Raw genomic sequence first — 24,835 nt, forward strand, 5'->3', positions numbered from 1 at the left:
TCCCTCTCCAATCATAAGGCACCTTGTGCAACTCCTATCCCTTCACTCCCTGAGCTCATGCTCTACTATTGCTGTGGGGCACTCAACCCCTCCCCCTGCTTTCCCACTCCATTAGCATCCTTCTGGCTTTATCTGCTTCCCAACTAAACTGAAGCCCCCACATCTAACAGCTAAATACCCTCTCCTTAAGCACATTACATAGCTGTGTTGAACCTCCTTCCAAATTTCCACACCTGTCAATCTCCACACCAAATTCTTTACTTATGCTTCCAGATCCCAAGGACTTTTGAAGAAAGTCAGCAGAGTGAGTTAAATAACTTCACTATAGATAATGCTACTTAACCTCAGCTGCATTGCCTGGCAATTCTTAAGAACTGTCTTGGATCCCCTATTACACTGCCAAGAACCAGGATTAAAATTTTCATAAACTTCTTCAATTTCCCTCCTTTCCTCTCTAAATGTCTCTGAACCTTCACCTACTCCCTCCTTCTGTCTTAGAAGTATCTCTTTTCTAGACTAGACTCTTGACCCTACTGCCTCTATTACTTGTAAGTCCCACTGCCCATCTTACAGTGTTAGCCAGACCCCTCTCTATTAGTTTCTTCCTTTCAATCTATAAGCATGTTCATAATCCTCACATCCTTGAATGTAAAAAAATATTTAAAAACTAGCCTTTTCTGGCCAGGTGCGATGGCTCACGCCTGTAATTCCCAGCACTTTGGGAGGTAAAGGCGGTTGGATCACCTGAGGTCAGGAGTTCGAGACCAGCTTGGCCAACATGGTGAAATCCTGTCTCTACTAAAAATACAAAAATTGGCCGGGCGTGGTGGCGTGCACCTGTAATCACAGCTACTCGGGAGGCTGAGGTAGGAGAATTGCTTGAACCTGGGAGGCGGAGATTGCAGTGAGCTGAGAATGTGCAACTGTACTCCAGTGTGGGCAACAAGAGCGAAACTCCATCTCAAAAAAGAAAAAAAAAAACAAAAAAAAACTAGCCTTTTCTTTCCTTAATGAGGCCATTTCCTCAAGCTATAATATTACCCATTCTGTATCCTTGCCTTTACTGTTAACAGTGTAGTTTCTATTCACTGCCTCTCCCTCAATGCATTCACTCCCCAGCCCTTTGAACTGTCCCTCCTACTGTACACACCTGTTCTCAAAGGTCACCTAAATTTCATGCCAAAATCCAGGGGACTTTTTCTATTCCTTCTTCTCCCTGCTCTCTCCAGCATTGGAGAGTGTAGCCCTTCCTGTTCTCTCATGTCCTGACATACTTCTGTCCCTGACTTCTTAAAATTCTTCTCCCTTGACCTAAGAGACAGTTATCTTAATTAACTCTCTAAATTAATCTAAAGCCAAATAAATTTTTCCCATCTTCCCAAACCTATCCTCTTCCTAATGTTTGTATTTCTGTAAATGGTACTGATATCTCTTTGTCACTCAAGCTCAAAATCTAAAATTCTTTGGCTCTTTTCCTTCCCTCATCAATTCACGACTGCTTGGATCTACCTCCACAATACATTTTATATATTAAAATTCCGTATCAGTGAAATAGTCCTTCCTTTCTTATAAAGACTTAGATTCTCATAATAGTCACTGAACTGGTCTTCCTTCTCCAAATAACTCTACTACCAGAGTCTGATCATGTCACTACACTACTGAAACCTACCACGAACAGCCAGGCAGCCCAGCGACACCTCTAAGAGATATGCAGTTCCTTTCGATCAGCCACAATCTGTTTGTCTTAAACATGGTAACCTCCTGGATGATGGAGGCCCATGTCATCTTACAAATCATCTCCAACAACACTAAAAGCATTGTCTTGACCATGGAAGTCGTAAGAATGTTTCTATTCATCCCCTTGACAACAGCTAAAAATAATGTACTTACTTCTTCAGTGACTATTTCATGCAAATCTGGAATGCTGAGATCTGCTTTCACAAAAGGAATCTTGTCCACCTCTTCAGGAAATGGCCGATGTTTCACAGAATATTTAAATCCAACGTCATTTTTAGGAACTGGGCGAGGTTCAGGCACAAAAAGCTGTTAAAACAAGTAACATTATGTTTATTACACAGGGTCCAATATCCATCTGTAATGACATGTATTTCCCTGGTCTCTTAGGGCCTGTGTTTCCCTAGGATTACATGTCACAAAAACTCACTCAGAACCTGCAAATGCTACAGATAACAATAAAGGGAAGCAGCCCGTGCCCCTGTGTACTCTATTTTCCTAAAAATATTCATTGACTTCTTACAGATCTCATGACTGACAAATGGGCTGTGGACCTCTACTGCTGCAGGCCTGAATCTCCCACATTCAGTGGTAATCCAATGGGTAAAGCATTTTGGAGCTTTAAGACTCAAACTTTCTTCCCCAGGGCCTCTCACATCATTCCATATAATTAAAGACAAATTTGGCTTCACTGGGCATCTCTAGAAAGTGATTTTAACAAGAACCTTAATACGGCTTAATTGAGAGTATGGGCACCAAATCTAGGTCTTCATAGCTCCAAATCCATGCTTTAATATGTATATGGGTACATGGTGAACCCTAAACAAATTTTAGCTCCTTTCCTGGTCCCCTTCCTCTTCAGGCTTCAATGCTAACTTACTGGCTTACAGAGTTGCTGACAGAATGTGATCTGTACCCTCCCCCAAAAATAGAGGACTGGGTGATAAACACATTACATCTAACAGAGACATCTAAGATATTAAATGATTTTAGGCACATGCTCCAATTTTGTGGTGTCTCTCAAATGCTGGTGAAATATTAAGTCATATTTTAAATTTTTAATAGCAGAAGTAAAAGCTTACAATGTTATAAGTGAAAAGAGCAGTATACAAAATGACTCAAATTCTATTCAAGTGTTATTATGTATGAAAAGAAAAAAAAGGGAAAGAAATCCAATAAAATATTAGCAGTGGTTATATTCCTCTGGATAGTGAGTAAAGGTGATTTAAAATTTCTTCGTTATCTGAATTTTCCAACTTCTCAAGTATTATTCACATAATTACAAATGTAATAAAATAAACTGCACCCCAAAAGAGTTCATTAAATTATACACAGCATATGTGTGTGTGTGTGTGTGTGTGTGTGTGTGTATATATGTATTTTTTTTTTTTTTTTAAATTAGGCTGGGCGTGACAGCTCACATCTGTAATCCTAACACTTTGGGAAGCTGAGGTGGGAAGATCACTTGAAGACAGGAGTTTGGGATCAGCCTGGGCAACAAAGCAAGACCTTATCTCTACAAAAAATTTTAAAAATGAACTGGGTGCCATGTATGTGCCTATAGTCTCAGCTACTCAGGAGGATGAGGCAAGAGGATCACTGGAGCCCAGGAGTTCGAGGCTGCAGTGAGCTATGATTACACCACTGCACTCCAGTCTGGGCAACAGAACAAGACCCTGACTCTTAAAAAAAAAATAAAATTTATACAATATATTACCCATTATTACATAAGAACAAATCATATAAAACAATTTCAAACTAAGTCCTGTTGATGGGCACATCAAAAGTCCCACCAAATTTTTTTTCACGTATGGTATATATCTGACTTTTATTACATGTAAAATTACATGGAAAAAACTGGGGTCATTGTCCACAACAGCAATTACTCCTAAGTAGATGTCAGAATCACCTGGAAAGCTTTTTGAAAAGACACCTGCCTTGAAGATGTCTTTAAAGAGTAATTGAGTACATCTGGAATTCTAGGTTCCTAGATGATTCTGATACGAACCCACTGACTGAAAATCTGGCTAGAGATCAAAAATATTCATTTGATCTGTGTCTTCTGTTGGAATGTTACCTAACCTTTAAATTACAAAACACACACACACACTTCCCTGTAACTTCTGATGAATACCTTCTGATTTGCTTTTGCTCCTCTGGGTAAAAGACAAAGCTGTTGTGCCCAAGCAAGTCTTCCAGACATCCCCCGGACCAGCACAGTGACAGAGGGGAAAAAATCATCTAGAATAAAATATGTACATAAAAGTTTTAATTTCAGACAACAACCATTTAAAATAAACTTGTTATCAACTGCAGAGCTTCTCATAATCAAAGGCCCAACAGTGTTTCCTAAGCTTTGATCTTTTGTGTACCACCTCTGTGGTTTCTGCCGTACCCGTACCCGTGTACTGTAAGTACTATTACTTTGTATCAACCACTCTTGTGCATCTCTAAATGGAAAATCATGAATTTTGGCATGCTAATTATACAATTTTAAAGCACATGCTTAAAAATACATAAAATAATGTTCACTAATATATCAACTAAGATCATCTCACATACCTCCAATGGTACATGTACACATCTGTGGGAAACACTGTCCTAGCAAATACTCTTAACCTCCCAATGTTGGAAACAACTTAAGTGTAGAAAGACAGACTGGGTGTTTGCAGTGTTAGTGTTATATCTGCCCATGTCTTTGTGTACCACTGACCACCACAGGCAGGCACTGTTCCATCTCAGCAGAAGTTCAGGGACATGATGGGGGTGGTAAAAAAAAAAAAACTCAGGAGGGACTTCCTGAGTGACCCAGATCCTTTTTTTTTATTCTTCCGTCTCAGATATGGAAGTCAAATGACTTCAAACTTCTCTATAATTTCTTCTTATTACAATAAACTATTAAAATGTCCTTGTAAATCTGTACAATTCCAATTGCTTATATTTTTGGTAAGCTTCCTATGCAATGAAATTATTTGAAATGAAAGTAGGAGAATCTTAAAAAAGCTGGAAAAAGGCCAGGAAGCCTGAAGGGGACACTGGGATTTTGCAGACTCCTCAGCAGATGGCTTGGAGTAGGAGGCTGGAGGAATCATGAACAGGCACAGGCTAGGAAAAAAAGCCAAGCAAGCTCCAGGTCTAGGGTAGAGAAGGATGAGATGCCTGTAGAAAAGACTTGGGAGTAGCAGTTCTGAAGTTAGACAATAATAAAAGGCACCATTCCATTTCATATTAATGTCACCACATCTTACCACAACACAATAGAAGTTTATGATGGTATTCTTTTCATCTCAAACTACATGGAAATGTCTCACTTTCACTTTATGGATTTATGAGCTCCTACTCATATAATCAACAAAACTGGCACAGAACTCTTCGCCTTTACAAAGGCAAGAAGGCAAATCTTGAATCACTGAGCAAATCCTATCACTGTGTGACAACAATAATAGAAAGGGACAATATAGGGTTTAGAAAATCTGGGCTCTAGTCCCAAGTAACCCTGGGCAAGTCATATACCCTCTGTGAGCCTGAGTTTTTTCACTCATAACTAAGGGAATTGTATACCAGGTGATTCCATGGGTCACTTTATACCCACAGATTCTGTAACCTTCACTTTCCTTCCCCTTCCCAGCAATAAGGGTCTGAGAACACGTTTCTTTTACATACTGGCTGATGCCAATTACCATCAGAAAAAAAAATGTACTTGTGGATAGTTTGGGTCGCAGTGATAATCACATATTGTGAGATGGCTTATAACTGAGGGGGAGAGAAAGGAGGAAAACAGTGCATGTTGTGTTAATGGAAAATCACTGAAGGATTTTCAGTAGGGCATTGGCATGGTCATTTGTAGTTGAGGATGAATACTATGGTGGCAGCAAGTAGGATGGAAGTAGGGAAAACACATGTTAGAACTGGCAAGGGGTTTGGGGGTTGGGGGAATCAGAGTAGGTAGGAAACAACTGTAATAATCTAGGTGAGAAATAATAAGGACCTGCACTTGGATGTATTGGGAAAATATAGAGGAAAGGAAAGATTCAAGGGTCCCTGGGAAGATGGAAACTTAGAAACTAATTATATAAGTGAGTAACAGGAAGGGGCAGGTAAAGATAACTCCTCAAATTTCTAGCCTGTGTAGGTAGCACCAACAATTGATACAAAACATGAGGAGTGAGAGGGAGGGGAGCAGAGGGGCAGGATCCAAAGTTCAAGGGGAAAGAAAAAGTGACAAAGATAAACAACACAATGGAACCCACGAAAACACCACTTTTTATAAAACTACAGAGCTAGTTCGGATGCACATCAAGAGCCTTTAAAACACTCTAATTAATATGTATATTCTATTTTTTGGCCCCCTATTTTTCAGGTGCTATTGTCCCACAGCTAGAAGTCTTTCTGACCTACTTAGAATCTGTAGGCTGTCCTTCCCTGATCCTGGAAACAGCTTCATGGTACTGGTAACACTGATTAAGCAGTAGAGAAGGCTCAAAGTACTTATAAACTTACTCTGCTCATTTCCAAGAGGTTGTTCCAGCATTGCCAGGATGACACTGTTATCCAAGACAAAGTACCGGAAACTATGCTTGTTTATGGTTGGCAGCCTGGAGTATTTAATCAAAGTGGTCTCATTCACAAGACTACAAGGAGAGGCAGGACCACTAGGTGACGGAAATGCGCCAAGCAACTGCATAATGCTATGGAGAATGGAAAAGATAACAGTTAATTCCCAAAGCAAAATCTTCAGTTTACCTTGTGCATCAATGTGTCCCCTTCTACTCTTCTGAATTTTAATTGACCACAGCCATGCTTCTTGACAGGTCAGATTTACTCCTTGTGGTGAATGCCATGGCATGCTGTCCAGACTCTCCCCTCCAAGATTAAAAAGCCCACTACCCCAGATGCATACTTGTATGTCTTTATTTCAGAGACATTTAATCTGCCTTTCCAGTCTGGTCAATATCCAGAAGAGAAAATGCAGTTAGGCTGGTATAATTTGATCTCAGTGACCTACTCCCTTACCAGCAACCTATCTGGTATCTTAGAATCTTGCATGGAACACAGCAAGCTCATATTCCATATGCTTTGTGACAACCGTCTCTATCCCATTTTAGAAAACCAAAGCCATATTTTCTCATTATTGATCTCCTGGTGTTTAAAAGCCGTATTTTCTCATTATTCATCTCCTGGTGTTTTCTCCTATTTTCTGCAAACCATTAGAGGCCTGAACTTAATGCCAAGTTCTCCTGGTCCCTGAAGTTCTGAGACAGTCTTCCTTTTAAGAGGAGAGGAAACAGAAGAAAAATAATCTGTTGAGCAATGTTGACTTCCATTGTTAGAGATCTTTGGGTTCAAACCTTAGAGTGAAAGAGGAGAGGCCATTCAAGCTGAGAGTTGAGATGACAAATGTGGTGTCGTGGAATACTGATCTTCCAATTGAGATGCATATGAAGGGCCAGATGATATTAGAACCACAAGATAAAATCTTTGTTTTAACTTAAGATACTTTCGCTACAGTTCCTTCATTATAAAATGGGAATAATAATGGTACCTATCTGATAGGATTGTTATAATATTATGTGATATAGTATCATAATATCACAATTCACATAATATCCTAACAATCCTATTCTCATAGGTACCACTATTATTCCCATATAGCATTATTATTCCCATTTCATATTATATGAAATAACATTTCATATAATATCATGAACTTGCAGATAGATTTAAAAGTCCCTGTGGACCTGAAGGAAGTGCTCTGATGATGTGCTTTGTGAGCCTATCTGTTCAATATTTTTATCAAGGTATTTAGAATACACAGGATATGCTCATTAAATGTCCAGTTGACCAAAAGCTGAGCTGCAGAGATAATATGCCATAGAAAGAGTTGAGATCCAAAAGAATCTTAAAGACTAAAAATAATGAGGTAAATCTTAGATGAAGAAATTTCAGGTTTAAATGTAAAGTTCTGTGCATTACTTTCAAACACTCCCAAACAAGTACAGGATGAGAAAAACAGATGAAAGGTAAACGTGTGAAAAGAAACTCAAGGATTTTAGTTGACTTAATGCAAATCACCAAGTTCTCAAAAATGCAATGCAGTCTGAGTACATTTTAATGAAAATGTAATATTACATAGAGTTTAAAGATCATCAAATCATATCTAGAATATTGTACTCGGCTGGGTGCAGAAGGCTCACACCTGTAATCCCAGCACTTTGGGAGGCCGAGGCCAGAGGTCTGCTTGAGCTCAGGAATTTGCGACCAGCCTGGGCAACACAAGGAAACCTCAGCTCTATTTCTTTAAAAAAATACAGCTGCGTACAGTGGCTCACACCTGTAATCCCAGCACTTTGGGAGGCCGAGGCGGATGGACCACCTGAGGTCAGGAGTTCAAGACCAGCTTGACCAACGTGGCAAAACTCCGTCTCTACTAAAAATACAAAAATCAGTGGGGTGTGGTGGCATGCGCCTGTAGTCGCAGGTACTCAGGAAGCTGAGGCAGGAGAATTGCTTGACTCTGGGAGGCGGCAGTTGCAGTGAGCCAAGATCATGCCATTGCACTCCAGCCTGGATGACAGGGCGAGACTCTGTCTCAAGAAAAAAATACAAAATAATAGAGTATTATACTCTGTAAACCACCTGTAAGAGGCACATAGTCAAACCTATGCCAGTTGAGAATAACCAGGATGATAAAGGTACTTGAATCTTTGTAATACTTAAAAAAAAAAAAAAAAAAACAACTGAAGGTAATAGCAGAAATGAACCAGAGAGAACATGAAGACTGCTTTTGGATACTGCTACTGCCTGGACAAAAAGGATTTAATGATCAAATGTATGAATTAGAACCAACACATAGAAGTGGGAGAGATTTTAGCTCGATGTAAAGTATCAAGTTTTTAACAATTAAAATGAAATGGGCAACCTTGGGGGTTAGAAAATCCCCAAATTAGAGGCTAAATAACTTGGTACACATGTCTTAAAGGTGACAGGCAATGGGACTGTTGAAATGACTTCCAAGAGCCCTAATCCTGAATTTGTATTAGTGTACACAGAGAGGAAAAAAAACCTAACCAGCTAATCTGCACTCCATAATTTTCTACTACGTGTTCAGCACTATGTTGGCAAAGAGGCAAATGTGCTCCCCAGATTGGGGAAACAACACTAGCATGGATCACATGTAACCAGGTACAATCATGACAGTATAAAAATTCCATGCTGCACAGCAGGGTCAGACAGAATGAGCACAGAAGCTCAGAAAAGAGTCATCTTCAGAAGCAGAATAACCAAAGGCCCCATGGAGGTAGCTAGATTTGCTATAAGCACTGAACAGTGGAGGATATAGCCAAAGGAAGAAAAAAGAGGTCCTGAAACCCAGGGGAAGAGCATAAGCAGGTATAAGCATGGCCAGTTCATAGCCACAGTGCTCTATCAGGCCTGACAATGGCAGAAGAGACAAGATGCAAAGCAGTTGGTGGAAAAGATCAGATGGTGCCCTTGAAAACCAGATTGAGGAGTTTAGACAACAAGGAAGGAAACAGATCTACTCAAGGTTTTCAATCATTCAAGCAGGAGGATCAAAACTGTGCTTAGGGATGATGAGTTTTGCAATAGAATACAAAATGAACAAGAAGGGCTAAGAGATCGAAAATAGGGCAATTGGGCAAGAAGTGAGGAGGGCCTGGACTAGGAGGCTATCCAGGTTGGAGGGGATGGAGGAAATACTTTACAAAAATAAAGTCTATTTAACTCAGTCACTGGCTCATGTACACGGGGAATGACAGAAAGATAAATGGGAGAAACAGCCAAAGTTCTGTGTTTGCATAACTGGCAAACAGCAATGATACTAACATAAAGCAGCAATTGTGAGAGAACAGAGAAATCTGGTTAGAGACACATTTCATGATGACAGTTAAGACTGAAAACTGGAGATACCGTTTGTCAAGTTGCTAGCAGAGACAAGACAGCTGAAGCGAAACATATGAGCCATCTAGCTTACTGGTGAGGTTGAGAAGAAGCATCCCAAGACTCTACTCACCCTGAGCACATATCCAATCCTCATTGCCAGTCATGCACTCACAGAACACCCCATCCAGGCTAGGATGGAGCAAGCTTATTTTTGTATAATGAAGAGTTTCTAGTGAGAAATGTCCCCTCCTTTCTCTCCATATCCTTCTTACTCTTCAAGACATGCATCAAGTTTTAGTTCTATGACACTTTTTTTTTTTCTGAGATGGAATCTCACTCTGTCGCCAGGATGGTGTGATCTCGGCTCACTGCAACCTCCGTGTCCTGGGTTCAAGCGATTCTCCTGCCTCAGCCTCCTGAGTAGCTGGGACTACAGGTGCGCACCATCACGCTCAGCTAATTTTTTTATTTTTAGTAGAGGCGGGGTTTCACCATGCTGGCCAGGAGGTCTTGATCTCTTGACCTTGTGATCCGCCGGCCTCGGCCTCCCAAAGTGCAGGGATTACAGGCGTGAGCCACCGCGCCCATCCCTACGACACTTTTAAGGGTATCCTGACCCACACATGGTCTTCTTTCCGAACTTATATTACTTCTAGTACTCATCATCAGCATAAGCGCATGCTTCAGCAGCTGTATTCACATTTTGTTTTTTAATTTTCTAGCTATTAGCCAAACCTCCATCAAGTCACCGAAAGTCCAGCATTTGCATAGTGAGCAGGACTAAATGACAGAAAGCATTCTTCTAAAAATTCACTGAATGACTTAAACCCACAGGAATAGAAACAAATCCAACTTCATTGTGCATGTCCCAAGTAAGCAACAGGCCACTGAACTTGCAGAAGATGCTGGGATCTTGGTAAGGGCTGACTTACACACAAATTTTCAAGCAGTTTTGCCTGCTACTTTACTAAGACCAAGATGCCCCAGCCCACACTAACTTGCCACTCCTCCTTTCTGCTTTTACATTTTCTGAGCCTTCATCCGCACATATCCTTTAATAAGCCCCATCTTTCCATGTGTACCATGGTTCCACCTAATTTCCACTTACTGTTCCATTCAGTCCACAAATGTGGCTAAGCTGCCTTCCTTCCCTCTTTCCACTATGCTCACTTACAAGCCAAACAAAAACTCTCAACTTTCTCTGCTACTCTTTTTCAAGGTACCAAACTCCCTGTCTTTACCCCTTTACTACACCAAAATGCTCAAAACAGCAGTCTTGGTGCCTTTTTACCCACCCTGTACTCTGGCTTGCAGCTCAAACTTGACCCATCCTCTCAGAGTCAGGTCCAGTGTCATTTTCCCTAAGAATGTTACTCTGACTTCCCCTTATCTGAAAGTATTCATTTTCTCCTTCCAACTCCCCAGCATTTTATTTATACCTCTTCTCTTGGAGCACTTATTTTCCACCTAATATTATAGCTATTTGTGTTCACATTTTATCTTCCCTACCAGACAAGATGGTAGACATAGTGGTGACTAAATCAGACTTATCTTTATGATCCTATTCTCAGCTCTTAAGAGAGTTTATAAATCTTGGTTGAATGAACCTATACTATGTAATATAAATGGTATAGCAGAGAATACAGACCACTGAGCTGGAAAGCAGATCTAACAGTGTAACCACAGAGAGACAGACACCATCTCTGGACTTAGCTATCAAAGTGAGGGGGTACAGTAAGTCTAGCTCTAACACAGTATTACTTGAATTAACATCAAACGGTATAGAAAAAGGACTCAAACTCTCAACCCCAAGTTCCTAGTTTCTTTTGGTCAAACAGGTAAAAAAATATATAGATTTTCTTTCCATTTTATTTCTGAAGAAAAAGTATTCTAAAGGGGCTGCATCACGCAATGCTGAACAATCAGGAAGGAAATGAAACAACATGGATCACTGCTAACCCCATCTAATTCCTAAGCACAATCCCTGCGTGGTCACTTCCATACCATGTTAGGGTGGCTTCAGCAGCATCCTTTACCCTCATAGATGCAGGGTTTGGCTCCTTATCTCCTTTGTACTTGACCTCTTGCTCGCTGTTCCTGGACTTACTTCCTGAGATACCCAGTTCCACAATCTCCAGTACTTCCTTAAGACAGTCCTAAAAGCAGGAAACGCGGATCAATTTTTGGAACACACCTTTCTCATGAGAAGACAAGGAAATCCATCCAAACGCTAACAGTGGTTGCGTTTTGGTGGAAGGGCTCCAGTTTCTTGTTAATTTCTTTAATGGGTATATATTAACTTCATAGTAATATAATAAACTTTACACCCCCACCCCCTAATTTCTCTTTAAAGAACTAAATTTTGGTGTTTAGAGTGTTAGATAAATAAATTCAATTCAACTTTCTTGTAAAATTACCAAAGACTGTAAATCACAAAAGCACAAATCAAAGAGATTAAATAGTAATTCAGTTAAGCCTGGGATAGTGTAACCACAGAGAGACAGGCACCATCTCTGGACTTAGCTATCAAAGAAGGGGGATGGTTTAAGACATATTATAATATCCAAAGGAAATCTTGTCATTGACATTTTTAGGTAATTTCTGGTATTAGAACTTCAGAAGCCATAATGAAAATGACTAAAATTTAATCAACAATATTATTCCTTAAACTACATAAAGGTTTCTATAAATATTGAATGATCTCTCCTTTTATTTGCGCTGTGAATTCCTTATAACACTTGCTTCCCTATAAGGAAGACATTACATGGAACAATGGTAGGGAACATGGACTACTTATCTGCGTCCATTTGAGAATGAAGAAATGCGTATGGAGTAACATTTTCGATAGAAGCAACCTTTACAGATGAGCTGTGCTCTAGGTTTGCAGCCTGGCAATCATCTGCCCTTCTTTGTTTGGTGAAGGGTGACCGAAGTGCCTACTACCTATCTCCAGGCTACCATCCTTTCAAGAAAGAACAGTCTTGATAGTTCAGATAAATTAGTCAAGGTCTCATCTTTCTAAATAATTTCTCTGAGTTAATTTGCAACCAAATATAAGCAAAATGACAGTTTTCAAGTTGTATCCAAAAGGACAAGTGTTCCACTGTAATCTAACAAGTATTTTCAGTTTAAAGTGTGCAATACGGTATTTAAATTTAGATATTCTCTTTCAAAAGGCATTTTGCTAGCATACATTTTTGTTTTTACTTAATGGTTTAAAATAAAATAAACTCACCTTTTCGTCAAGCATATCAGGGTGCTCTGTCAGCCAGACACAGAGACACTGAAAAGCTGCCACTATCATGGAGTGCAGATCCCTGGAGTGTAAAGGAGCTGGCCGACTACACTGATACACAATGTAGGTGCACACAGAACTGATGGCTCGCTTCCGGTCTCCTGAGTCAACCATCACTTTTACCTGAGCATATTCATTTGGAGAACAAAAACAATCAGCCAGGAATTACTGTACCAATTTCAAGGCATTTGCACTGAAGCTTGACCTGTTTGACAATGTGATACACTACAGGAAGCCTTGCTTTTTTATATTATTTATATACAGGAACAGATTATTCAGATGTATTGTAATACTCCACAAAAAATAGTGGCATTTTTCAAGTGCTCAAACAGTATTTCATTTTAGCATAGTCTTTCATGCCCTAAAACCCAAACCCATTGGGTATACCTGTTCATCATTGCCAGAGACTGAAAGAACATGGGCACATTTTTAAACCCCTAACCCAACCTCACAGTGATGCTGTAGGCTCTGCAGAAAGTTCTGTGCAGCTGCTCAGAGGCATAATTGTCATACAGTAAATTGCCCAATTTTTCAAGTATACAGCTGGTCAATTCTGACATAAGTATGCACCTGTGAACTATCACCACAATCGACAGTGGATGTATCTATCACCTCCAAATCTCTTCATGCACCTTTGTAATCCTTCCTCCCACTCCTCTTTGCCCCTCTCCCTAAGCAACTGCTGATCTGCCATCACAATAGATTAGCTTGCATTTTCTGGAGTTTAAATAAATAAAATCATATAAAAATCATACAATATGTACTTTTTTTTGGTCTGGTTTCTTTCACTCAGCATAGTTATTTTCAGACTTAGCTACACTTTTGGGTGTATCAATTGTTCATTCATTTCTATTGCTGAATAGTAGTCCATTGCATGGATATACCACAATTTACCTAGTTACTTATTAATGGACATTGGGTTGTTTCCAGCTTCTGGATATTATAAATACAGCTGCTACAAACATTCATGTACAAGGTATTTATATCAATATATGTTCTCTTATCTCCTAGGAGTGGAATTATTGGGTCATATGTAGGTGTATGCTTACCTTTTTAAGGAACAGCCAAGCTGTTTTCCAAAATGGTGGTTCCATTTAACATTCTCATCAATAGTTCCTCCACATCCTCACCAACATTTGGTATGACCAGTCTTTTATATTTCAGCCATTCTAATAGATTTGCAGTGGTATCTCATCATGGTTTTAATTGAATTTCCCTAATAATTAATGATATTAAGTATTTTTTCATGTGCTTATTTGTCGTCTGTATATCATCTCTGATAAAACATCTATTCAAATCTTTTGCCCAATTTTTAATTGGGTTGTTTGTTGTATTATTAAGGGCTTTTGTTGTTGCGTTTTGTCGCCTTAAAAGATTTTATTAAAGGTCTTTACAAGGCAACATCCAGACTCCAGATCCAGCTGCCAAGGAGACCCTATTACGCAGTTGGGGCTGGGTAGAGCATGGCTTCCTAATCATCTGTCCTGAGATGGGCATGGTGAATAGTATCTCATCTTTAGGGTCCACAGTGCTCATGTGGTCAGGTAGGTGATTCTTAAGGCCAATCTTACCACTTGGGCCCAGGACGCATGAACTTCACTCTGATGCCCAGCACACCCTGTCTTAGCAGCACATGGTGGATGGCAGTATCAATGCAGTAGTTAACAAGGTCTCTGCTGTGGATCATCAGATCATACACAAAGTTCATGAATTCAGTTCTCTGTCCTTATAGTTTCCCTGACACCATGACCTCATAGCTCTTGCCCCACTCTCCATAATGAACCACAGCACACTACAGAAGTCTCTCCTCACAGCAAACCCTAATAGTAGTTTACAGCACAGACTCTGGGCAATGGCACAGAGAATTATTTTAGGCCACCTTTTCAGCATAAAGCTTTCCCTGCCCTCAAGCCAAACCTCTTCTTAACTATCTTGGCCAATTCACAGATCCGGTGGCTCTTTTCACCAAGAACATTCTGCATCCTGGAGGCTAAAGTAGTGATTTCTATTCTGGTTGGTATAACTTGGACCTCAGCTCCAGAGTAGTCACCTTCTGCAAGATTCTGAGTGAAGAACTCGCTCAGTTTATTTCTGAAGATGCTATCAAACTTCCTCTTCTTAGAAATTTTCACCACCATATTGCTGCTGTGCACCACCAAAAGGAAAGGCTATTATTGAGTTCTGAGAGTTCTCTATGTAATCTGAATACAAATTTTTCATCGAATATATGCTTTGTAAACATTTCCTCCCAGCCTGTGATTTGTCATCTCATTCTTTTAACAGTGTTTACTAAAGAACAGCAGTTTTAAATTTTGAAGTCCAACATATCAGTTTGTTCTTCTAGCGTAACAAATAAGAAATCTATCCCAAGGTCACAAAGACTTTCTCTTGTTTTCTTCTAGAAGTTTTATTGTTTAGGTTTTATATATATTTTTTACGTAATAGAGACGAAGTCTCACTATGTTGCCCAGACTGGTCTCTTCCTGCCTCAGCCTCCCAAAGTGCTGGGATTATAGGCATGAGCCACCGTGCCCAGCCAGTTTGAGTTAATTTTTGTTCATAGTGCAAGGTATTAATCAAAATTTTTTTGTTTTTTGTGTATGACTATCCAATTGTTTTATAGTACCTCTGGTTGAAAAGACCATCCTTTCTCCTTTGAATTACCTTTGCACCTTTGTCAAAAATCAGATGACCACTTATGTATGGATACATTATTTTCTTCCACTGATCAATTTGTCCATCCTATGCCAATACCAGGCTGTTGTGATTACTGTAGCCTTACAGTAAATCATGAAATCAGGTAGTGTTAGCCCTTTATGAATTGTTAGGCAGGTCCAGAGCAGTGCTCCGTCTAGGACTAATTATTCCTTACTACTGAGTGTACTAAAGGTCACAGGAAACAGTACCTTGCTCTCAAAGACAATGTGGTCCTGTACGTCTCACAAATGGCTGTTTTTTATTTTCTGTACCAGTAACTGCTTCTCGCAAAGTTATGATGTCTATCCTGGAGGATCTCTGAGGTAAGCTCTAAGTGGTGGTAAGAACACCTTAGGTTTTATTGCTTATTTTGTTTCTTACGGCTTAGGTAAGTCACAGCCTCATAACTGAAAAATAAGGATTTGAACCATATCATCCCAGACAGTAGCACCTGGTTATCAGCTTCTTGTTCACAAAATATTTTACGTATTTCCTCAATTATATATTATATGTAAGATAATCCTGTTCATCTTAGTGACAAGAAAACACCTAGATGTTAGAGAAAATGCAAAGAAAGTGAAACTCTCATACACTGGGAATGTAAAATGATTCAGTCACTGTGAAAAACAGTTTGGCAGTTCCTCAAAAAGTGAAACACAGGGTTACCATATGACCCAGTAATTCTGCTCCTAGGTGTACACCCAAAAGAACTGAAAACTGGTATTCAAACAAATACATGTACATACATGTTCACAGCAGCACTACTGACAACAGCCTAGAGATTAAAACAACCCAAATGTCCATCGAATGATAAATGGGTAAACTGGGGTATATACACACAATGAAATATTATCCAATCATAAAAGGGAATACAGTTCTGACACATTCTACAACATAAATGAAACTCAAAAACATTACATTTAGTGAAAGAAACCAGACACAAAAGGTCACACATTGTATGATTCCATTTATATGAAATGTCCAGTATAGGTAGATCCATTGAGATGAAATGGTGGTTGTCAGAAGAGAGGGTAGGGAGACTGAAGCAAAATTGCTTCATGGGGATGGGGTTTCCTTTAGGGATGATAAAAACATTTTGGAACTAGAAGTAGAAGTTGCTCAACATTGTGAATGTACCAATAGTCACTGAATTGTTTGCTTTTAAATGGCTAATTTTATATTACACAAATTTCATCTCAAAAGAAACAATACACTCAGAGAAGCACAAATGACCACCAAGTTCTAAGGTTCCACAAAACTGAAGCAACAGCTGGGAAAGAAATCTAAAAAGTGTAGCCAAGGCCGGGTACAGTAGCTCACATCTGGAATCCTAGCACTTTGGGAGGCCAAGGCGGGTGGATCACCTGAGGTCAGAAGTTCGAGATCAGCCTGGCCAACATGGTGAAACCCCATCTCTACTAAAAATACAAAAATTAGCTGGCTGTGATGGCGTATGCCTGTAATCCCAGCTAGTCGGAGGCTGAGGCAGGGGAATCGCTTGGAAGCAGAGGCTGCAGTGTGATGAGTTTGCACCACTGCACTACAGCCTGGGCGACAGAGCAAGACTCCATCTCAAAAAAAAAAAAGGTGTAGCCAATTTTCACTTATCTCTGATAATGGAGGATGGCAGAGCCACAGGTAATCCCAAATGGCACACATTAGGATAATCATTTTTTACAAAATCAATATGCATTCTATTATTATATGCAAAGAAATAAATGGCAAGTATTGAAATGTTTCCTATAATTTAATGGTAAAAATCTCATTCATACTCTTTGAACCTATTTTTAAAAAGTAAAGTTCATTTCATAGAATATCACTTGGAGGCTCAATTTTGCACACTTTGGATATAAACTATGTTTGAGTATGATCAACACTAAAATACCCACACAAGGGGTCAAGAGATACAGAAAAAACAGCCAAGGCCCAAGGCTGTTGGGTTAAAATAAAAGGACTGTCTTCCTCACCTTTGCAAGGCCAGAGAGGAGCTCTAGAGCTGCCAGTGATATGCTCATGTCTTGGCGCCACTGGGAGTTGAGTCTTTGGGTGACGAGATGAATGCTGCGAATCAGGAGCCCAGCAGCTGAATCTGTATTAAGAGCTAGGATATAACCCCAATGCCACATCCCACAGGGAGGGAAAACAACTAAGCATTAGTAACGAGAAGCACAGCATCCACTAGGCACAGACCACAGCAGCCACAGTGAGAATGACGGGCACCCACACAGTGCTATGCTCCCCACCCCACTGGGTTGAATGCCAAGCCCGACTACACGATGCACAGGCACATGTGCTAGACCAGAGCAGCTTCTAGTTCCTGGTTCACGCACTTTCACACAACCGTGGGATTTGGCAGTTTCAGTGTCATTTTTATAACAATGTAATTTAAAGTTTCTAAATTATCAACTCGTAGAGAGCTACATTTTCAAAAAGAGTGATGAAAAGGTTATCAATTATTTCCTTGAAACTTTATAGGGGAAAGTTCTAATTTTACGGCCTCCTCAGATGCTAGGAATTACTCTAAAGCAAGCATCTGTTGAAATTACTTACAGGGTTTAAGCCATCAAAACTCACATGCAATGCCTTTTCAAACACACTTTAATTCTCCAGGATTACTTTAATACTTCTAAAAAAATTAAGTAACCAAGCCACTGTATTTTTATTTGGGCTCCAATCTATATTTAAAAGCAATCACTAGTTAGCTAATAGGAAATTAGGAAAAATTAAATAAGGACAAATTAAACTGAATTTATAAAGGAAGCTTTAGGGACATTATACCTGTCGATCCTATCAGAAAGAGGGCAGTGACAACAGAAAAAGGAATGATCATTAAAGAGAGACACTCATGCGACACACAAATCAGGATTTCTTAGTAAAAAATATTTTACAACATTACAAGCAGAGCTCACTAACACCAGCTCAAAATGCTGAAACGAACAATAATCACTTAAAACATTTATATTAGAACACATGCAGTAATGAAAAATTTCTTTTTTCTTTGTTTTTGTTTTCTGTTTTTTTTTTTTTTTTTTTTTGAGATGGAGTCTCGCTCTGTTGCCCAGGCTGGAGTACAGTGGCGCAATCTCGGCTCACTGCAACCTCTGCCTCCCGGGTTCAAGGGAGTCTCCTGCCTTGGCCTCCAGAGTAACTGGGATTACAGGCACCCACCCCCACCCCCAGCTAATTTTTGTATTTTTAGTGGAGATGTAGTTTCACCACATTGGCCAGGCTGGTCTCGAACTCCTGACCTCAGGTGATATGCCCACCTTGGCCTCCCAAAGTGCTGGGATTACAGGCGTGAGCCACTGCGCCCGGCCAGTACTGAAAAATTTATTTAGCTTAAACGTGTTTCAGAAAGCATGAAAAATAATTTTCAACCTATAGAATACCTAAATCTACATACACATGAATAAGATACTTTAAATAACTTCTTCACAAATATAATATTTAAATGTGTCAAATATCCACATAATGGCTTTATGTATCTGACATGTTCAAGGATACTTGCTGCAAACTTAAACCATAGAAACATGCCTCATGAATTCATGAACTCATGAACATGGCTCATGACATGCCTCGTGAACCTCATGAACATGGCTCATGAACTGTCCAGATGATTAAAAGATTAAACTCACATCTAAGAATCTAGATATCACTCCAATCTAGCTGGATAAGTGCTCACAGATTCAATACACTGTTAGTACTTGTGTAGAAAAACATAAAGGTACCCACAAACTCACAGAATCCATAAAACAACTGCCCAAGGTAGGGGACAACCTTGTATAGGACGCTTGGCTGGCAAATGTTTTAGGTGGCAGGGCAGAAAATAAAAATATTTCAGGGCTAAAGAATCTAGTGAGCTATAGTAGGGGGTACATAGGTTTTAACATGAAGACATGCTCTCCTCTGGGCTGCTATCTAATCCATCCCCCATCACCCTCCTTGCCACACTGCAATAACTGGCTTATTGGACATCTCTGCCACTACACCGTGAGCTCTGAGGCAGAGCCCACATCTTATTTGGTTCTCTACCACCACACATAGTAGAGAATTCAGAAATGTTTCCTGATCACCCATTACTATCAATTATAAAACCTAATATACTACCACAAATCTAATATACTACCCAAAAGCTATACAGCTAAATTAAAAAGATTTGTTTTCTTTTTCTTAGCTTCTTAAGACTGACATCCTCTCTATTATACTTAAGTACACAAAAAACATGAACATTAAAATTTTTAATGTTTTTGTTTTATAAATGTAAGCATTAAAGTCATTCTATTAAACTTTGAATTTCAAAAGAAACATGACTAACCATAATCTCTTAAGAGAGCTTGAGCAGGTCTCTCACTATCTGGAGTCGTGGGCTCCGTGCTTCCACCACTTGCTGAACTAATACCACTATTGGTGCGACTATGACTCTTCAGGTTATTTTCTCCACCACCCTAGTCAAATGAAAATGAAATCAAGTGTTTGAGGATTACATCACAGTTTACAAGTATAAATAAAGGTCAATCATTAAAAACCATGTTGATAAAGCAGAATGTGCCAACTGAATAGTACAAACTGATAGTAACAGAAATTGACAAGGGATTAAAACCTCTGTGGTATTTTTACACACACACATCTACTGGAGGGTATGAAGGATTTGACTACTACAAGTGCCCATACTGGGGTCTTCTTTGCCACTATTTACAAAGGGCTGGCCCAGCTTTTTCATCTTTACTAGATTTCACTAGATTCCAGGTCCTCAAAAAAAATACCCTAGTGCCTCCCAAGCAAAACCTCAGAACAGAAATATAAGCTTAAAAGGTATGAATAAGGCCAGGCGCGCTGGGTCACACCCGTAATCCTGGCACTTTGGGAGGCCGAGGCAGGCGGATCACGAGGTCAGGAGATCCAGACCATCCTGGCTAACACAGTGAAACCCCGTCTCTATTAAGAAGCACAAAAAAATTAGCCGGGCACGGTGGCGGGCGCCTGTAGTCCCAGCTACTCGGGAGGCTGAGGCAGGAGAATGGCGGGAACCTGGGAGGCGGAGTTTGCAGTGAGCAGAGATCACGCCACTGCACTCCAGCCTGGGAGACAGAGTGAGACTCCGTCTCAAAAAAAAAAAAAAAAAAAAGTATGAATAAACAAACAGCAACTTTCAAATACAGTTATATCAGAAAACACAAACAATAAAATACTAGGGTTAGTTTTAACTTCCGTATGTATAGGGGCTAATAAACCTATCTGTTAGACTTCCCTCATTTTTCCCCCATATAAACACAGTTCATTATATTCAGATCAGTAATTATTCACCATCTACTGAGACACGAATGTAATTTCCTTGATAATAATTTGATCACCCATCCTACATCTACTCAGCTTACTGCATCTACCCAACTTACTCCAGTATACGCTATTAACTCCCCCATTCTCTTGCCTCTACTCCAAGTATAGGGATGATATATCTTGAAGACAAAGCAGAGAGCACTGGAAGTCTCTGAGAAGCATTTTTGATTTAGAAGCATTGGTGCTTTGAGAGACTTGCAAACTTAGGTCTAGAGGGGTTAGAAAGAATTGATGGGTAAGAAAAAGTTAAACTAGTTGCTTGCTGGTTAGGGCTTTTCCTAGGTTATTCAACCAAGTTTGCCACCACAGCAAAACAAGTAACAGTTTTAAGCAGATACTGTTCAGGAATAAAGACTGGATTTAGCTGTAGTTTCTCTCATACAGAATATCTCGGGAACCTGATGTACAGCTGATGAGGCACTGAAAAGCAAACCTCAAAATATACATTATTTTTAAAAAGAAAACTTCTGAGCCAATGAGCAGGATTTACAAACCAAAGGCCTTTAAAATTCACAAAGATGGACATTCTGGAATATAATTTACATAAAATTCAAAAGTGATATTCTCTGACAGATTGCATGTATGCTTCTTACCATCTCCATCTGGCAACCAATAGCTTCCAAAAGTGCTGAATCTTGAACAATATTTAACATTGCCCCTACAACAACAATAAAACAGTATTTTATATAAAATACACAAGAACACTAAAATGGCTAAGACATTTTATATGATTAATAGTAGAGATAAGAATATAATTTTGGTTGAGCATTCCTGAAATACCCATGAAATTACAGTTGGCTCTTAAACAACACGAGCTTGAACTGTACATATGCAGGTTTTTTTCAATAAACATGTTAGAAAGTTTTTTGGAGATCTGTGACAATTTGAAAAAACTCCCAAACTGCATAGCCTAGAAATATTAAAAAAAAAAAAAAATGGCCAGGCACAGTGGCTCATGCCTATAATCCCAGCACTTTGGGTGGCTGAGGCGGGGTGGGAGGTCAAGAGTTTGAGACTAGCCTGGTCAACATGGTGAAACCCCATCTCTACCAAAAATACAAAAATTAGCCGGGCATGGTGGCATGCACCTGTAATCCCAGCTACTCGGGAGGCTGAGGCAGGAGAATTGCTTGAACCTGGGAGGCGGAGGTTGCAGTGAGCTGAGATTGCACCATTGCACTCCAGCCTGGACAACAGAGCAAGACTTCATCTCAAAAAAAAAAAAAAAAAAAAAAAAAAGAGAGAGAGAAAGAAAAGAAATATTTAAAAAAGTATAAAAAGTTAAAATTGGCCAGGCATACTAGCTCATGCCTGTAATCCTAGGAGGCCGAGTCAGCAGGATTGCTTGAAGTCCTAGGAGCTTGAGACCAGAGTGGGCAACAAAGCAAGACCCTGTCTCTAAAAATAAATAAAAAATAAAAAGCTAAAATTTATCAAAAAACTTACGTACACAAACACTTACAGACCATACATGATGCCATTTGCAGTCCAGAGAAACGTAAACAAAGATGCAGGATTAAATAACTGCATAAAATTAACTGTAGTACATGCTGTACTACTGTAATCATTTTGTAGCCTCCTGTTGTTACTGGGGTGAGCTCAAGTGTTAATGAGTATCCTGCTTAAAATACAATGTGATGCTAACCATCTCCATGTGAGTAGTTCATCTCTCTAATAGACTGAATACTGCAGTAAACTGCATACCATGGTTCTCACATGTTTACTGCAACACCATGAACCTTGACTAACACCATAGGACCCACAGGAAGTGCCACTAGTGATGCTGGAAGTGCTCCCAAGAAGCAGAGAAAAGTCATGACATTATAAGAAAAAGCTGAGTTGCTTGATATGTACTGTAGATTGGGGTCTACAGCTGCAACTGCCCAACAGTTGAGATGATTTACCTTATAAACAATTTATGGTATCAATAAATACAGGACTATAACTGTATTTTCTCTTCCTTATGATTTTCTTTTTTTTGAGATGGAGCCTCACTCCGTCGCCCAGGCTGGAGTCCCGTGGCATGATCTTGGCTCACTGCAACCTCCACCTCCCGGGTTCAAGCAATTCTCTGCCTCGGCCTCTGAGTAGCTGGAATCACAGGCAGCCACCACCACACCCAGCTAATTTTTTTTTTTTTTTTGTATTTTTAGTAGAGACGGGGTTTCACCATCTTGGCCAGGCTGGTCTTGAACTCCTGACCTCGTGATCCACCCATCTCAGCCTCCCAAAGTGCTGGGATTACAGGCGTGAGCCACCACGCCCAGACTTTATTTTTTATTTTTTATTTTTTTGGAGACGGAGTTTCGCTCTTATTGCCCAGGCTGGAGTGCAATGGCGCGATCTTGGCTCACTGCAACCTCCGCCTCCCGGGTTCAAGCATTCTCCTACCTCAGCCTCCCAAGTAGCTGAGATTACAGGCATGTGCCACCACACCCTGCTAATTTTTGTATTTTTAGTAGATACAGGGTTTCACCATGTTGGCCAGGGCGGTCTCTTGAGCCACCCGCCTCGGCTTCCCAAGATGCTGGGATTACACCATTTATTTCTTAATAAAATATTCTTTTCTCCAGCATACTTTATTGTAAAAATGCAGTATATATTAATAATATGCATAAAATACAAAATGTGTTAATCAACTGTTATGGGTAAGGTTTCTGGTCAACAGTAGGCTATTAGTAGTTAAGTTTTTAGGGAATCAAAAAGTTGTATGTGGATCTCAATTGCTCAGGGAATTGGCATCACTAACCCCCATGTTGTTCAAGGGTCAACTCTACTAATAAATCCACTGATGGGTCAGAAGAGACTCTTTAAAAATTCCCTAATTCTGGCCAGGTGCATTGGCTCATGCCTATAATCCCAGCACTTTGGAAGGGTAAGGCAGGTAGATAATTTGCTATCAGGAGTTCAAGACCAGCTTGGCCAACATGATAAAACCCTGTGTCTACTAAAAAATACAAAAATTAGCCGGGCGTGGTGGCGGGTGCCAGTAATCCCAGGTACTCAGGAGGGTGAGGTGGGAGAATCGCTTGAACCCAGGAGGCAGAGGTTGCAATGAGCCAAGATCGTGCCACTGCCCTCTGGCCTGGGTGACAGAGTGAGACTCCATCTCAAAAAAAAAAAAAAAAATTCCCTAAAATAAATGTGGGCCAGGCACAGTGGCTCACACCTGTAATCCCGGCATTTTGGGAGGCTAAGGAGGGAGGACTAGGGGAGCCCAGAAGTCCAAGACCAGCCTGGGCAACAGAGCAAGACCCTATCTCTAATAACAACAAAAAATTAGCCAGGTGTGGTGGCACACGCCTGTGGTCCCAGCTACTTCAGAGGCTGCAGCAGTAGGATCACTTGAGTCCAGGAGGTTGGGCTGCAGTGAGCCATGATTGCACCACTGCGTCTAGCCTGGGCAACAGAGCAAGAACTTGTATTTAAAAATAAATAAATAAATAAATAAATAAATAAATAAAACTAAATACATAAAAATAAAATGAATGTGAAGGTCAAACTTTGCTTTATATAAAAACATGCTCATTATCAGATTTTTTTAACTGGTGTAAAAGACCAGATGTAAGCATCTCAATTTTAAGGGTAATACTAACTAAGGAAAATATTATGGAATACTTTCAAAACTGAGTTCTAGTCTTAAAAATAAAACAAAAATTACTGTCTGTTTTTTCTACAGGGAAAAAGAAACAAATAAATAAAACAAAAATTATAAAATAAAGTCATAGCGATACCTTTCTGACCACACTGCTTTTTAAGAATGATTAAAGCCACACAGTCTGGGGCTTGTTGACATCTGCATACCCTGAAGTAAGCTTCATTTATTTATTATCAAGGAACCCATTGTCCTGGAAAGGCTAGGACAGAAAT

General features: G+C 39.8%; 1 protein-coding gene across 8 annotated transcripts in view; it reads right to left on the bottom strand.

Moving 5' to 3' along the window:
• The window catches only part of RALGAPB (Ral GTPase activating protein non-catalytic subunit beta), a 102,935-nt gene that overhangs the window by 22,554 nt on the left and 55,546 nt on the right, over nucleotides 1-24,835 (bottom strand). For 4 of the 8 annotated variants that reach the window (XM_063634242.1, XM_063634241.1, XM_063634243.1 and 1 more), the window contains 8 exons: nucleotides 21,559-21,623; nucleotides 19,944-20,073; nucleotides 17,596-17,717; nucleotides 12,872-13,054; nucleotides 11,641-11,792; nucleotides 6,235-6,422; nucleotides 3,869-3,975; nucleotides 1,891-2,043 (listed from right to left, as the gene is read on the bottom strand). In XM_063634242.1, coding sequence (XP_063490312.1) covers nucleotides 1,891-2,043; nucleotides 3,869-3,975; nucleotides 6,235-6,422; nucleotides 11,641-11,792; nucleotides 12,872-13,054; nucleotides 17,596-17,717; nucleotides 19,944-20,073; nucleotides 21,559-21,623 — 1,100 coding nt within the window. Of the gene's footprint in view, nucleotides 1-1,890; nucleotides 2,044-3,868; nucleotides 3,976-6,234; nucleotides 6,423-11,640; nucleotides 11,793-12,871; nucleotides 13,055-17,595; nucleotides 17,730-19,943; nucleotides 20,074-21,558; nucleotides 21,624-24,835 lie in introns of all 8 variants that reach the window. The other 4 variants (XM_063634240.1, XM_055266618.2, XM_055266621.2 and 1 more) reach the window with 1 other exon arrangement.

Source organism: Symphalangus syndactylus, chromosome 24 (assembly GCF_028878055.3).
Source record: "Symphalangus syndactylus isolate Jambi chromosome 24, NHGRI_mSymSyn1-v2.1_pri, whole genome shotgun sequence".
Taxonomy (NCBI): Eukaryota; Metazoa; Chordata; class Mammalia; order Primates; family Hylobatidae; genus Symphalangus; species Symphalangus syndactylus.